The sequence below is a fragment of the Carassius gibelio genome, chromosome B19 (assembly GCF_023724105.1).
Source record: "Carassius gibelio isolate Cgi1373 ecotype wild population from Czech Republic chromosome B19, carGib1.2-hapl.c, whole genome shotgun sequence".
NCBI classification, from domain to species: domain Eukaryota; kingdom Metazoa; phylum Chordata; class Actinopteri; order Cypriniformes; family Cyprinidae; genus Carassius; species Carassius gibelio.
In genome coordinates this window covers 14,408,196-14,425,800 of record NC_068414.1, presented here as the reverse complement: position 1 = coordinate 14,425,800, position 17,605 = coordinate 14,408,196, and the positions used below count along the sequence as shown (strand labels likewise).

The following is a 17,605-nucleotide window of genomic DNA, read 5'->3' as shown; positions in this document are numbered from 1 at the left end:
CACCTGAGAAGAGATGATGCAAACCTCCCAGAGGACCTCAGAGGATGCTAATCCTCAGACAGCATACAAAACTAGCTACCAAATATTGCATTACATGACATTAACCATCTGCTTGATTTTTACCCTATATTTCTGCCATTTCTGCCACAAACAAAACAAAAAGCAAAACAAAAACGTGTTCTGTACTGTTTGTGTGTGTCTGGTCAGGATGCATGGGCTGATGTTGTTTACTAAAGCCTCCTAATAAGCGCGTGTGATTATGCAGTGTAACTCGCGCCAAGGGACGAAATGTTTAGGGTTTTATCCTGTCGTCTCCATGGTTACACACCTGCCCAATAGTGCCCAGCGGATTAGGTGTGTAACGTAACCATAGAGACGCGCGCGCCATGAGAAGGCTGGATCTAGAGCGCGCCTCTCTCTCGCTCGCGCGCTCGTCAGTGGTTCGCCGCGCGCTTCTGTGGATGCAACACTGTCCAGACACGTCAAACAAACCCAAACAATGACATGATCTGCAACAACACGACAGAGACACTCCATTATCTGACTCACTGAACCGATCGCGCGCCTCCGTCTGCTCGCCGTTTGCCGGTAAGTGTTTGGATGGGTTCGCATTATGCGTTAAATGATTATTATTATTAAGTCAAAGCTGCGTTTAAAAGGCAACGAGTGCATCGTTGTCAGCTATCATGCACGAATCGATTATGTTTTATTTAAATGCATTTGTTAATGCAAACTGAATTTGAGAAACAGTGACATTCTGTGCATTGCATGAATGTTGCAAAACCTCTCTCTTGCTGCATTTATTTTCACTCCTGCCTATATTTGCTCCGTTTCCATCAAGCCTCAGCTGTATGCCTTTTTATTTGTAGTTATCCCCTTGATCATTTAAAAGAGATCTGTTTTAGTTTTATGATTAATTTTAGGTGTATTTTCCTCCACGGCGAAATATGGATGTCCAATTTCACTTAATAACAAGACGCAATTTGCGTTAAATGGTTTATCAAAGACCTTGCATTAAACTTAGAATTTTCATCTTGCCATTAAAGACATTATTTAGAAAATAAATAAATAAATAAATAAAAGACATTATTTAGAAAATAAATCAATAAATAAACAGACAATTCAGTGTGCACACATATTCTGTAGATGTTTATGGACGTTAATGTTGCTTACTGATAATTGAACACATTTCCAAGTAGACAGTTTAGTGTTTGTATGTAGCCTAGATGTTTACAGACATTTTAACGTCCTTGTGAGTTTTATACAAGGATGTAGCCTACTGGAATTGTGGCATGTGCTAAAGAAATATTTACAGCACTGAATCTATACACATAGTAGCTTCCTTTTATGAAAGATCAACAGATTTCAAGCACTGACACTTTAACATGAAATCTGTTTCTCGGTGGCTGATAATGCACAGCTTATGAGCTGATAAATGTGATTGATTTATGGTGGATCTGTTGATTGTTGGGTTTGTAAAGTGAATCAATCCGAGCTGTTGTTTAAGTGTTCTGTATCTATATGTCTATCACTGGTGTAGTGATCCCTGTGAGTCGATACGTTAAATCCATAAAGTGTCTGAAGGCCGTGAGGGTGGGAAAAGGGCGGTTACACCTTTCACTGATTTAAGTGCATCATCCGTTTGAGAGAGCTACGGGAGGGCAGTAAAAGATCTGATTTATAGGTCTGTTCACAGCTGCCAGACTATTTGGTGCCTACACACTAATGTTCGGTCAAAGGCCATGTTGGATTTAATAGGATCAAGCAATGCGAGGTATTTCCCAGTAAATGGGCTCATTAATCAATGCTCTTAATATGTCCAGATTCTGAGAAGTGTCACTCAAATACTATGGTAAAGCCGGGAACAAGCCCAGGAGGATGGAGAATGTAAGTGTTGTTGTGGTTCCTTTAGTGAAGTCAGAGGTCTGATGTTCGTTTTTGTTGTTCTGATCCATTTTTCAAGAACCTGCACATATTTGTTGTGTTTCGTTGTGTGCAGGAGGTGAAGCGTTTAAGAAACCCTTGGCTTTTTCACAACCTCTAGGTTGAAGTAGAGTGTGAAATAAACCATTTGTTTTTGTTGTGTGCTCCTGGGCCTGGATTTTGTGCTGCTTATACCAGGCTATACTTATTTGTGCACTGGGCTCGGACTCAGGCTGGCTCCTGATGGCAGTAAATCTGTGATTTATAGTTTTTGTTGAGCTTGGTTCAGAGGTGCTGATTAGATTCTGTGGTACTTTCTGAGGCTGTGCTTCTGTGGCGTTTAGCAGCCATCCTGTGAAGTGTCTTTCTGTTCCTGTCAGTGAGCTGCCATGTTCAAATTATGCTCATCTTTGTGAATGCACTTGTGCACGTTTTGGCAAATGCTACTGTGACATTTTACTTTACATCTACAGTTTGGAAATTGACTATTAGTTACTTAAAATGAGTATGTTTATAGAGGTAATTAAATAAAGAGATTAGATTAGGGAACACATATTCATTATCTACTAAGAGTTTTCCCCTCAATAAACTACTAGTTTGCTGCTTATTGATGGTTAGTAAGACAGTTGTTGTAGTAGTTATCTTTAGGTATATGGCTAAGTTAAGGGATCTAAATCCAAAATATGGTCATGCAGAATTAATATGGAATTAATATGTGCTTTGTAAGTACTAATAAACAGCTAATAAAATGCATGCTTCCCTGATCTAAAGTAAACTCAGATAAAATTATAGATATAGTTGGAAGACATCTTTCATTAGTGACATGAAGGTCAGAACCATTATACAGTCTTTTTCTCAAAAGTTTGGAATCAGTAAAATTATTTTTTTTTGTGTGGAGACTGAGGTACAAACCTTATGTAACAGTAATGTATTTACTGTCACTTTGAAACAATTTAATGCATCTTTGCTAATAAAAGTGTTATTTTTTTAATGAGCTGTCCAATGCTGCCACTAGGGGTGCTCTAGCAAGCATTGGTGTGAATTATTTTCTTCTTCTACAGTCAGTTTCCTAGTTTAGGTCAACAAATGGCATTGGCAGAGAATGTCTAAGGCCGGTGACACACCGGCTGCGTGGCGTCTCTGCTGCGTGTCAGGAGCGTGGTGGATGCCTCGCGTTTTCTGTGTGTTTTCACACCAGAACCGTGCCTGACGCGGCGCTGGTGCGCTGCTGCTACTGTAGGTGACAGAGAGGGAGACCGCCCCGACAGACCAGGATCTTGTCTTCACGACAACAATATCAACTTTTGCACACCTACACCTACGCCTACTGGCCTGTTCTCAAGTCCATTTAAAGTTTCTTTTTTTTAAACAGTTGTTTGAAATGGATTGAATCATTATTTATAATAATCTTGTAGATTTTTGAATTGCCTAAATCATAAATGCAGCCGGGTTGAAGCCTGCAGTGATGTTTTTCTTTTGTTATGGCATCCGTCCCCTCTGCATATATATTTTTTCGAGAATGTTGCACTCCTGTTGCGGTTTGTTATTCTGCACGAAACTTCATGCCAATAAATAAGTAATATTGCTGACTTGTGCGTTTCCAGCGCTGTCTTTACGTTCGTCCATTATTTGACGTTGAAAAAGGAAATGTCTTTTTTTTGGACATGGAAAATCAATTCTACAATCGATTCAATGAACACTTATGTCTTAGAAATCGAAAATGATTTGTTCACAAAAGTGACAGCCCTAATGGCTAAGAATTCATTTGGACAACTTTAAAGGTGTTGTTCTCAGTATTTAGATTTTTTTTTTTTTTTTTTTTTGCACCCTCAGATTCCAGATTTTCAAATAGTTGTATCTTTGGCAAATATTGTCCGATCCTACAAACCATACATCATTGGAAAGCTTATTTATTCAGCTTTAAGACAATGTATAAATATCAGTTTCAAAAAACTTTACAATTGAGATTGGTTTTGTGGTCCAGGGTCACATATTTTAGCAAAAGACTCTTAGAACTTGGTACACTTTGAATACAAATCATGCCTTCTTTTCCTTACAGTGAAAGGCAAACATGCCCCCATCTTTCTCCAGTAATTGCAGCATCATAACGCTAGGATTCAACTCACAACCAAAGGGCACATTAAATATGCAGCTACTCTGCGGTCGACTGCAACCCTTACACTGAGTGCTGCTACTCTTTCTTTAGCCCTCTATCGTTTCCTCACTCATGCATTTTCTGGCTGAATTTAGAAGAGTTTGATAACCAGTGACGTACAAGGTCTCATATGATACATGGAGAGTGAGAAGAGCGTGTGAGAGATAGACGGGTGTAAATCAGTGTAAGTCTGCTGTGCGCTAACATGAATCAATGTTCCCCAAACCTCCATCCAAACGCACCACGGAGAGAGTTCACTTCATCACCCACTGTGGAAAAAGAGAAATTGAGATGAAGAATGAGGGAATAAAGTGAATAAATGTTTGATTTTTTTCATTTACTATTGTTTAACCTGACTAGTCAATTAAGAACAAGATGCTTATTAACACAAGAATATTATCATTTTGAAAAAGGAAAGAGAGTCAATTAAAGGAACATTTCACCCAGAAATGAACTGGAGTGGTGTGGATTATTATAATGTTTTTATCAGCTGTTTGGACTCGCATTCTGACGGCACCCATTCACTGCAGAGCATCCATTGGTGAGCAAGAGATGTAAAGCTAAATTCCTCCAAATCTGTTCTGATAAAGTAACAAACTCATCTACGTCTTAGATGACCTGAGGGTGAGTAAATCTTCAGTACAGTTTTATTTTTGGGTGAACTGTTCCTTTAAGTGGCCTTTTGTTTCATTAATATTATATTATCCACAAGTACTGCTTTTTTTTTTTTGCATGACAGATTTAAATTTAAATTCAATGCAACAGCTTGGAAAAGAGCATAAGGAGAAATACTGGCTTGGAACATTTAGGTATGAAAATAATGAAGCTCTTTGAGTGAACTATCAATTTATATGAATGTTATACCTCACAGCAGACATCAAACTGAAGGAAATAAACAATGCATAATGCAAGATACATTGAGTAATTTTTAATTGAGAACAACTATATAAGTTACGATGATAAACAGAGAACATAAGAGCTGCCAAAACACAGATTATATGTAACTCCTTCCCATTCTGTCTGATAACTGTGGCTTGTTTAACTAAGAAGCGAGAGATTTTCGGAAGAGGGCTGAGAAAGGAAGCAGTGAGGGAGGAGAGCAGGAACGTAGGATGACAGGGACAAGAAAAGAAACACGGAGGGCCCATTCATTTTGCTAATTCGCACGTGCTGCTACAGATGAGATTGGGTTTTCATTTTGGCTAAATGTGCTGTACCACGTTCTAGTTTTTTCTGTTCTTTGTATTTCTGGACTTTGTGGATTTAATGTACTGACATAGTCACTCTTTGTTCCCTTTCCCTTTCTTCCAAAACACTGTCCTAAGGCAATCTAATCATGAAATCATAAAAAACTCAAACTTCCAACCATAATGACATTCCATCGCTTGTGAAAAAGAAGTGTGCTTTCAGGAATAGTTTACCCCAAATAAAAAATTGCTGAAATTGTACTCACCTAGTCCATCCAAGATGCAGATGAGTTTATTTCTTTCTATGAACAGATTTGTTGAAATGTAACATTAGCTAATTTGCTCACCAATGGATCCTCTGCAGTGAATGGGTGCCGTCAGAATGAGAGACCAAACAGCTGATAAAAACATCACAATAATCCACAAGTAATCCACACCACTCCAATCCAACAATGAACATCTTGTGAAGTGAAAAACTGTGTTCACAAGAAACAAATCCATCAATAACTTCAAACGCGTCCTACAGTATATCCATAATATTGCTTTCTCCAGTGAAAAATGAAGTGAAAAACACTTCTAAATATGCCGTTGGATTTCAATTTTAATGTGAAAGGATTAAAGTATTTTGTCTGGTGGAAACTTTATTATGGATGGTAGTCTGTTATTTTAGGTTTTAGTTAAAACACCTTTGTGTTTATAAAGATAAAGCAAGAAGTGTTTGGCTGGCATCCATGTGACAACCCTCTCCATTAAATAAAACAGAATCAGAGATTTCTTTACTCTGTGAAACTTCATAAGTCGTGAAAATGGACTCAGTCCTCCATCAAAGCCGTAACTGAGTGTGAAGTATTTCATGTCAGCATTTGCAAAATGCTCAAATGCTGGTACATTTGGTACATGGTAGTTTTTCAGTTCAGACTATTCCTTTGATTCTCTCTCTCTCTCTCTCTCTCACACACACACACACACACACAGCTAATGGTGTGTTAATGGAGAGAGTGTTGTGGGCTGCTGTATTCCAGGCGAGCGTGACTTTAGCATTACTCATGCCGTGACACAGCATAGCTCTTGCGATGAGAGAAACCTTATACAGACAGCAGCAAGAGGACTGTGTGTTTGAGTTTGACGTTCACAAACCTTTTAATTATGTTGGAGAAGTGACCTGGCCTGAAATCTCTGACTTTGAACATGAAACGAAATGTATCTTTTCCAAAAAATATACAGAAATAGAGAAAGAGGCACCAGAACAATTATGACATGCATTGAAGTGGGCGGCTAAACAAAATCTTATTTCATGCCACAGTATATGTATGTTTCACAATACAGTTGTTTTTGTCAGGAAATTCAACCCAGTAGTTTATATAGTCAATAAAGATGAGGTAATAGTCAGATGAGTTGAATACTTTGTAAATTATAGCATTTTTGTTCTCATTTGATTATTTATCTCTGTGGAAGCACATCAAATGAGTTCTGTATGAATGCGGTCGAGTTGTGTCATTGCTTGCCAACCACAGATTTAAATTCAACTTTTTTGCAACATGTCACACTGTGTATTTTAACATTCCTCCATGATTTCTGGTTGCTAACATGTGTAAATAATTGAAAGCATTTCTGTCCACTTATAATATATCTGTGGTATAAACAGTATACCAGAATCTTCTAATATCTTGTGATATTTACCATCATACTGGCCATCCATTTCTTTAAAAGAAATGCTCTAAAAGGGTGTTTTTTTTTTTTTTTTGCAGTGATGCCATAGAAGAACCAATTTTTAGAACATTTTATTATATTGGGCAATGTCCTCTAAATTGGCAGTTGACAAGGTTTACAGTAAAACATTGCGATGGACGACAATATCGTTGGGTGGCTGGGGAGGGGGGGGGTGTTATTTAAATTATTAGTGTTATTATATAATTATTATTCGTTATTTTACTTTATTACTTCATTTATTTTATGGCCTTCGGGTAACTAGTCCAAGTCTCTAACCATTAGGTCACAGCTGCCCCCTTAAGAAGAGTTGTGCACTTTTAAGCACTTTTTATTTTAATATATCTTTTTACATTAGTATTTTCTTCTTCTTAAATCTATAATCATCCGGGCTTTCCAATAGGTTGCACGTGAGGGGGAAAAAAGTAGCGTACTTCCACTTAAAGAGTTGGTGCATTGACGTTGGTATTGGTTGCTAAAAAGTGTACTACTTCGCCTATATGGCAATTTTTTGGATTTAGACCTGATGAGAGTGGGCAGCCAAGGGACCTGACTGAAGTTGTGTGCAAGATCTGCTCGTGTGATCCACGCAAAAGATGGGCAGATGACCAATCTTCATGACCATCCAGCAGAATATGCCACCTTGCCTGCACGTGCTGGGCCTAGCAAAAAACCTAGCCAGGTTCAGCAGACGATAACTGGGGTTTTTGCAAAAGGCACTAAATATAAAACCGACAGTGACAGATGGAGGCAGTTGACAGATGCGGTAACACGCTGCCTGGCCAAAGAAATGGTTTCGTTCAATACAGTGGAAAAGCCTTCATTCAAGGCCATGCTGCGTACCTTTGCTAAACAGTACAAGCTGCCAGGTCAAAATATTTCTCAAAGACGGCTATCCCAAACCTTTTCAACGAGGTTAGATGTAACACCAAGAAAGAGCTGGGTAATGTCGAATATTTGGCCCTGACAACGGACATGTGGTCCAGCTGCAATATGATGCCCTACATGTCAGTGACAGTGCATTATGTAAATAAAGAGTGGACACTGCAGTCCAAATGCTTTCAAACTTGCTTCATGCACTGAAGGCCATACAGCAGATCTTTTTGTAACAGTGTCCTCGCTGCTGCCCATGTTGGCCCATTTAGAAGGTGTGCTGAAGGAGTCAGGTGATGATTCCAAACTGACAGCCGACCTGAAGCGTGTCATCCTGGAGCAGATGGCATCATCCAGAGGATAAAGCGTGACCTAAGGTACTGAGGGGACCATATGAAACATCATTCTACATAATTAATTTATGATTAATGATGGAAGAGAATGTGAGAGAGATTGCTCTGTCGCTGCCAAGGCCAACACCAGGTTCCTCACATGCTGGAGAAGATGGAGAGGAACCAGAGCGTGGCATCACGATGGAGTCTCTCATGGTGATATCGTCCATTGGAACAACCTTAATCTGCAGAACCTTTTTCCATCATTAAGAACTTTTTGTGCAATGGAAACATTCCATTGATGTAGAAGGTTCTTTGTGTAACTAGGTGCCATTATAGAACCTTTATTTCTAAGAGTGTATAGTGTACATTAATGGCAAAATATTTTTGGTGACACCTCCAAAGGCCCTTCCTTATGCTGTCAAACCTTTAAACGAATCTTTTGTTTTCAATAAAATAAGTAATTTTTTCCCTCATTCAGTGGACTGATTAATAACTGTAATTACATGTAACCATTGCCCAGAAACTGACGAGGCCAAAAGCAATTTTGATTTCAGCTGTATTAACTGTAATTTGATTAATTGGTTACTCATGTGCTCCACGCTCACCCTGATGGCTCAGTGAAATGCAGTTGGTAAAGATTCAATAAACACATACACTTCTCAAGAAATCATGATCTTTCTCCAGTGAGGACAGAAGTGTCTTGGGTTTTAAACCAGAGGAGCCCAGATGGCTGAGATTTTTTGTCAACGTCATACCAAAGAGGTCATATAATTCATCTTATCTCTCCAGCCCATAAAAAGAAGTGTAAGGAGATAATGTGTTGAGCACAGGTCCAAATTAAGAAATTCCCGAATGGAGAAGTGGGTTAACGGGCCAGTGATGGATGGGCCGCCCCGTTTTCTCCGGTGACTAATGACGACCTCTTCACTTCTCTGAGATTTGGGCTCCTCTGCTGTGGTGCGAGTGATTGAACGTGTCTGGGGAGGGTCATCTTGGTGTTTGCTTCTCCGCTGAACTACTTCTAAAGGACCGTGTTCTGCTGAAGTCTACAAAATTGTTAAAACACCCTTGAGATGACACCGGCATGAATTCCCAAGCTTGTTTTTGACAGATTAGTGTTGGTCCAGCTGGTGGATCACACGCAATGCCCCAGACAAATAATGACGAAGGTGGCACTGATCAATAAAATGGAATATTTAGGAGCTACAATTCCTTTTTAGTTCAAAATTGCAGGTCATTACAGTGATTCACATAGTATTTGGTCGATTTAAATATTTAAATACCATTTGTTTAAAGAATCTTTATTTCTTTATTTCTATTTAAGAAGTAAAATAGGATGTTTAAAACGTTTATCATAAAACCTTGCAGCTGGATCTCATATGGAAACCAAAGACAAATATCAAGCCTGGTTTTATATATATATATATATATATATATATATATATATATATATATATTAAAAAAATATTATATTTTTTTCCCCAGTTATAAATCACTAAATTACAATAATAAAAATAAACCAAAAGCAATCTAGATATTGAAATGGCAGCTGTTGTGTAAGAAAACATTCACGCCTCTAAAAATGGAAAATTTCCTTGTTGCAATACAAAGATGTTTTCGTGACATAACTGATAGCGTGTATATTCAACTCATGAATTATCACCCGTCATAGTGTTCAGGCCTAATAGAACATATTAATATCTGGCAAAATTGGCAAGTGTTACTTCCATGCCCTGGTTTAGGGGCACAAACACCTGTTTCTCCATTTGTAGATTTATTTTCATCTTATTTGTTGGTGTTAGATTTAGTGTGGTGTCATAAGACCATGAACCAGAGCCTGAAAGTGACCTGAAAGTTGCCAACCCTTCATAGACAAACATGGAGCATCACAGTCTTACAAGTACTAGTTTTAAAAACCTGAATTAAAGTCTCAGCTACTATATAGCTCTAAAACATGAAATATATTACAGTTATGACACCTATCAATTATACTGATGCATGTTGTTTCTAAATAAAGTCATTATATGTCAGATGAACAGAACAGATTCACTTTATTGTTAATAGAGTTACCTTTGCAGCACAACATAAATTGAAACTGGTTGTGGAGTCAATCAAGTTTGAATTTGTGACAGTGCTTTACTCTGAGGATATTATCCTGACTCTCAGTCTCGGATGTTATGGCTCCTGTTTTAAGACCAGCAGCAGGTTTAAATTCTCATAGCTGAGGCTATTTTTCTGCTTTTCCTTGCTGGCAACATGTGGAACGGGGCCAAATTGGGCACTGTGTCTGGCACTAGCGTGTCTGTGTAAAGTGGTATTTGTGATTGAGAGAGTACAGCGACCCACAAGCTCTTGCTCTATTAAATCCCGTCAGGACACTGTAAATAAACAGGACCCACTTCACTCACTTCACGTTGACCCCAAAAGTGTCAGGCTTTGTCTGGACGGCGCGGGTCAACACGGGTGATGTCTTGCTATAGTACAGTCTGTGCAGTGAGGCGTTTTGAGAAAAGGTGCCCTCTTAATCTGTCTGTACTTATCAGCGCCCACAGTTTAGAGCTCGAGGCACGACGGCGGACAAAGCAGCTGAAGGCCACAGGTCGCTTTGATCGGCCATGCTGCTACATTTCAGCCCATTGTTCTCCCCTCATCTCTCCCAGCCATTCAGACCCCAAATACATGCGCCTAAATCAACCTGATTACTATGCTAAAGACTTACCCTGCTTTCTTTTCATTCCATTTTCATTTCAAAGGAGTACTAGTCCAGATCCAGCTCTAAATTATGATTATTATCACTCAGGGAGGCAGGCTGATTCATTTCCAAGAGGGAGGACTGCCACAGACCCAGAAACACTTGAACTGATATGAGGAAGAGCAGATCAAAGCGGCGAGTGGAGAGCAGAGAGAAAGACAATAGGAGTGCAGAAAACACACATGTAGATGCTGTTCACAGAGAAGATAGAATCAGATTAGGCTACACTTTTTTCATTTACAGCTCAAATTCGCCAAGCAAATAAACGTAATGCTGCTACTTAAATGCATTGTGTGGAGAAATATGTGTGCAAATTTAAATCACAATTTATGTTTGAAATCTTATCTGTTTGATTCAACATTTATTATATTTTATGTTATTCTCACTTAAAATTTTTGTAGTTAGTAAATTTTTTTATAGCAAATCAGAAAATGTTATGGAGAGGGAAACAAAAGGATTGTTTTTGATTCACTAAAAAGAACTGATTCAAAAGAGTCAGTTGTTTCAGGAATCGCTCAGGGGTGTGTTTCCCAAAACCATAGTTGCTAACCTGTTAGGAACTTAGTTGGTTGGCAATGGGAAATTGCATTGCAACCAACAAATTTAGTTAGCAACTATGGTTTTGGGAAACGCACCCCTGTATGGTTTTGATTCACTGAAAAGAAGCGACTCAGTCATTTACTCATCGATCGGACTACACTGTTTGCATTGTTTTTTTGTTTTGTTTTTTGCATGCAACCCATAAGGTCAACTTCATAAAAATATGTTTCTTGCCTTTTTTTTTTTTTTTTTATTCCATCAATACAAACAACTCACAGCTCACGTAAATATGATTTGTTTTGCAGTGCTGCAGGAAAGGCTGATACATAAATCATTACAACTTGTGCATTATGAAAATGCTGATTAAAAAAAATTAAAATTAAGAGCTATTTTATTTTACTCAGCAAAATGGCATGCTTTGCAGAAATCGACTACCAATCAAAACTTTGTGGACATTAACCTCTTAACTGTCAGTAACACGTTATATAAATTAGATATCATTGGAAAGCTTAAACACTCAAAATTCATCCTGTGAAAACCGCTTAGATGTTGGACATTGCATTACTGTGGAAATGGGAATTTGAATAATTTTAGCAAGCTCCACCTCTTATTGTGCAATATGAAGTGTCCTATAATGTCCTATAATATTTTATAATCAAAATCATGTTGTTGGAGTCTCACAGTTCCATATTTGGTGACTACTTTGTGATAGAAGTAATATAGTGACAGTAATGTAAATAATGTTTGTGAAAATGCTTGGATAGCTATTAATATTAGACCTAAACGAAATCTCACAGTAACCTCAGTTTTTGTGATATCAACTTTAAATTTGGAACATACCTTTGAATGATTAGATTCCAAAATATTTTGTTAAAATTTTTCTTTTTACATTTGATTGTTTATTAAATCAAACTTAATTGGATTTCTTTTCATTACAGAACCCAGAAATGGGTTAAAATGTATAATGATTTCCATAAAAATATCAAGCAGCACAACTGTTTTCAACATTGACAGTAGTAAGAACATTACTTGAACAGCAGATCAGCATGATTTCTGAATCGTGACACTGAAGACCGGAGTGATGATTAATTACGTTTTAAAATATATTCAAATAGAAATGGTTATTTTAAATTGCAATAATATTTCACAATATTACAGTTTTAACTGCATTTTTGATTAAATAAATGCAGCCTTGGTGAGCATAAGAGACTTCTTTCAACAACATTAGAAAATCTTACTGACTCTAATCCTTTGGATGACACACAGCTACTGAAATTAAGTGCAGAGTAAAGACTCTTGGGATTTGATTCATAATTAAATTGTTGCTTCTAACTTTTCACCCTCTATCTTCCTCCCAGCCTCAGTCCAGCTCTGTGCCCAGAGGCTAGTGAGGGACCATGATGCTCAGCAGCTCAGTGGATGTACCCAGCCCAGGCGGGATGAGCGCGGTGGCAGCCCGCAATGTAATTCGCAGTTCCAGCATCAGCGGCGCCATGTACAGCCTGGAGAAGAGCCCCAGCAGCACGGGGCCCGACGCCACAGGCCTGGCCGGAAACAAGAAGCGTCGCTCCAGCCTGGGAGCCAAGATGGTGGCCATCGTGGGTCTGTCACAGTGGAGCAAGAGCACACTGCAGCTCAACCAGCAAGGTGGGCGAGCTTTGAATATTACAGCTACCCTGCAGTTCTCCGTCAGATATGCTTCTTGTTTTCTTTACCTCAGTTTGCTCTCGCTGTCACAGCCTGAACAATTTCACGCCATGGTTTGTCATTTCTGGTGTGCAGTTTTTTCTCACTTCATTTCCTTCGCTTTTCTTCACCTCAGCTCTACGTTCTTGTCCTTATTTGACTTTCAAGGTTTCATAAGGTTATGAGGCCATACGCAAGACACAATTGTTATTTTCTACAAACACATTTTTGGATCTTGCACCCTAAAACCCTAAGTATAAAACCTAGCTTAAATCCTAGCTCTGCTCTGAATGATAGCCTCCAAAACACTTCAGTATGGTCAGACAACTTTCACAATCTCCTTAGAAAGTGTATGAATTTAGTCATCAATTTGTGTTTAAATAGGTGCAGATATACAGGGACGCCCCTCATTAGCTGTTCTTCATCTGGCCTGCGTGTTTATTTGTGGCTGTGGGATATTAATGCTGTGTTAGTCAGCGGAGCGTGTGTAGATTGTGCCCTGCTCTTAGTCAAGCGCTGGACAGGCTAACCTTCCCATCACCCTGCATGACTCACGGATGACTGCATGTGTGGCTGAGTAACACAGCATAACCTTGGCTTCTCCCAGGAATAAACCTGCATCTCTATTCCGTTTGTTCAGTTGGCGAGAAAGAGAAGATTTCACCGATCTAGATTAGAGTCTGGACGCTTCTGTTGTACGCAGCCCACTGCTCTGACTTTCTTTTTATACCCTTTTATTTTTGCTCTCCTTCGGTGTAATTGTGCTCCTGTGGGGTAATTACAGACTCTGTGACCAGGGGGAATCGTCATGTAACACTCTCGCTCTCTATAAGGGACAACAGCAGCTCACAAGCGTTAACACAGTTCTGCAAGCCAGCGCTGCAGTGTGTTCATGTGAGCCGTTCTGGAAAACGCAGACGAACCTGTCACATTGGGTTAGATATATTTTTACTGTTGACTGTTTCATCAGTTTCGGCACAGTTCAGAATACTGGCTCCTTTTTGATTCATGAGGGTGAATTGGCTACAGGATGTTGAACAGGAATTCAAATTGCAATGACAAGACTGTCACCCAACAGAAGGATTTTATTAGTACAACAGTTTTTTTATAATTAATTCAATTATGCATAATAATGTTCCCTCGTATGAATAATATGTTTTTTTCTCAACTGATTAGATGTGTTTCTCTAAACTGTCAAAACACTTTCTTTGCTTTGATAAGATTAGAGCATTCTGGGCAATGAAGTTTCATCCACCATGGGCCATTTTGTCCTATATAACTATTAATAGCTTATTAATATAAATGATATGTATAATAAATTGTATTACTTGACTTAAATATACAATGGGGTATATATAAAGTGTGAAAACATTTTAATTCAAATTACATTATTTCCTTAACAATTTGAATGAAACATTAAACTGAAAAAAAAAACATCCCATAGAATTAAATGTCTTTGATCACTGAAAAATTCTGCTAAAAAAGAAAATTTAAGAATTGAGGGATGAATTGAAACTAGGCAAAGTATTTACTGTTTACATAAAAAATAAAAAAGGTAAAATTATGTACTAAAGTGTAATGGGAATGGAGACAGATGCACCTCTAAATGGGAAAAGTTACATTTGAAAGTGATAAAAATACCCCATAGAAATAAACGTCTGTGAACAGCACAAAAATACAGTACAGTAAACAACATGTCTTTGGAGCAAATATATAGTGTTTACTGATATTCTACATCATTTGGGAGTTACATCCATAATGTTTTTGCAAGATTTTAAGATAGGGGTCGACTGGTGTGTTTTTCAGGGCCTATCCCGATTATTACAGATCAAGTAGACCGATAACCGATACTTTGAACTGATATATATGTCTGGTGTAAAAATGTCAAAATTTGTGAAAAATTAAAAACAAAATGAAAATAAATGTCAAAATTCAACTATTTTAGCAGCAAATCGGTTCAGAAAATCACAGATACCGATAACCGTAAAAATGCTTAATATCGGCGCAAATAATGTGCCAGATCAATAATTGGTTGATGCCTATTTTTAAGATTTAATTTATAAATTAATTTGAAAAAAGGAAAAAAAACTTCCTGTAAAGGGTAAGCTCACCCAAATCTGCAAGATCTGTCATCTTTCTTTCTTCTGGGAAACATAAAAGAAGATATTTTAAGAAATGTTTTGTCCATATAATGGGGACCAGCAACATACTTCAAAATATCTTCTTTTGTGATACACAGAATAAAGAAGGTTATACAGGTTGGTGAGTAAATCATTTTTTAAACCTTGTATCAACTAGAAAATTAGTAGTAAATTCACTTTTAATAAAAAGTTATAAGGCTTGGCTTCACAAAGAGTCAGTTCTCTTTCTACTGTACCTCTCTTACTTTCGCTCTCTCAGTACCTTATGTTAGTGCGTATGTGTGCTTTATAAAAGATGACCTTTTCGGTGAGCTGATGAGTCTCAAGGGCTGGATGTGTTGTAGGTTTGGGGCTCCAGGGTTCACCTGTCTGGGGCATCAGGGCCAGTGCCTCAGCACCCATCTGCCCTTATCCTGGATAACTGCTTTACTTTGCTCTGTCACATTTCCACTTCCACACACCATGGATTCCAGCCAAGCAATTTAATCCGATACTGATGTGTGGGTCTTATTCAGCTAAGAGTCAGTGATGTAATAAATGTGAGTGCAGAAGCTCTGACAGGGAGCCTAAAGATGGTGGAGAAATTGAGTGATGAAGGAGAATCGAATGGGTGATTGACTGACAATACTGATAATAGACTTACCATATAAGTGCTCAATTTTCAGCTAAAGGCCAGAATGCTGATGTGGATGTGATAACAGTTTCAAAAAGATGTATATCTTTTTTTATTTTCTTTTTTATAATAATATAATGTTAATGAAATAAAAGGTCTGAGTATACACTTATTCTGATGGGTTGGCTAACATACCAAAGAGCATTTAAAGTACTTGATTATTATTTAACCATTTTGTTATTCAATATTTAAATATTATTTTAAAGTTAAAGTTAATAAATATGAATATAATTTAAAAATAATAAGGTGTACTTATGCTAAGGTGTCCTTTGTGAGTCAAAAAGCATTTCAGAATGTAAGTACTTGCATTTAATATTAATTTAAACTACAGTACATTTTTATTTAATTTGCAATTAGCATGCAGTTAATTGGCAAAACATTTATATTAGGTTTGCACATAAGTATTCTCTTAAAATATATTGTTTACTTAAATAGTATGGGGAAGTCGTGGCCTAGTGGGTAGAGAGTTTTCCCTAGGGTTGTGGGTTCGAATCTCGGGCTGGCAATACCACGACTTAGGTCGTCTTGAGCAAGGCATCGAACCCCCAACTGCTCCCCGGGCACCGCAGTATAAATGGCTGCCCACTGCTCCGGGTGTGTGTTCACAGTGTGTGTGTGTGTGTTCACTGCTCTGTGTGTGTGCACTTTGGATGGGTTAAATGCAGAGCACGAATTCTGAGTATGGGTCACCATACTTGGCTGAATGTCACGTCAAGTACTCTTTCAGAAGCATGCTTAAGTATACTTTTTTTCACAATGGTAGCCACATACAGTACATGATACATCACGATATCTCTGCAATAAAACCCCAAGATTTTCTATTTATCACAAAATTATAAGCATAGCTAACTTTGTTACCATCATGATCATGATATTTAATTAGTCAAACAGCAAAAAAGGTGTTAATAAATTTTGTCAAATAGAGTAAATTTAACTGTTTTAATGAGTCTATCTAAACTTCATTTATTAATTTTTTGTATTTTGTTTCAGTTTTAGATTTTAGAATAATGATAGTCTGTTGTGCTTTAGCATGCTTGCTAACAGCCAAACAGTAGCTATGTTATTCTCAGGTGAATTTTTTAAAGATAATATCCCAGGTTTATGCCAAGTTATTCATATTAACTTAGACAGAAAATAGATGAAGATTTTTTATAACTTATTCAGCTAACCAAGAGGGCCAACCTTGAAGAATGTACTCAAGGCTGAACACCTCTTAATAAGCTCTATTAATCCTCATCATACAAAATGAAACCAAGCAGCTTATATCCTTTCTATCTGACATGTATTTGCAAACGATTAATTTTGAGCATATGGGTCAGTCTCTGTCATTGTACAATATGGCACCTTCACTTTCCAGCAGCACTGGAAGTCTCTGGTAGGCAGGCATCGCTGTCCATGATGACAGCAGGCAGCTTCATGCCGACCCTCTGTTTCTATTAAAACACAGCTGACAACACTCCTTCCGAAATGAGCTGTATATCTATTTGCTGTGGTGCCTTTGTACTGCAGGTCATGCTAATGCAAGGGAGTGGATCAATATTTAGTCATATCTGAACATGCCGTTTTGTGTAAGCTAAAATTTATCTAAAATTTCAGTGTACTGTTTTGGCCACAATTATAATCTTAATCCATC

General features: G+C 37.9%; 1 protein-coding gene across 2 annotated transcripts in view; it reads left to right on the top strand.

The window, feature by feature from the left end:
• The first annotated feature begins 360 nt into the window (after nt 1-360).
• rims3 (regulating synaptic membrane exocytosis 3) overlaps nt 361-17,605 on the top strand; it is a 69,261-nt gene continuing 52,016 nt past the window's right edge. The window contains exons 1-2 of one of the 2 annotated variants that reach the window (XR_008158677.1): nt 361-588; nt 12,831-13,119. Coding sequence is in view for 1 of the 2 variants with exons in the window: in XM_052583972.1 (XP_052439932.1) it covers nt 12,870-13,119 (250 nt within the window). In the remaining variant the exon portion in view is untranslated. The remainder of the gene's footprint in view (nt 589-12,830; nt 13,120-17,605) is intronic. The other variant, XM_052583972.1, reaches the window with a different exon arrangement.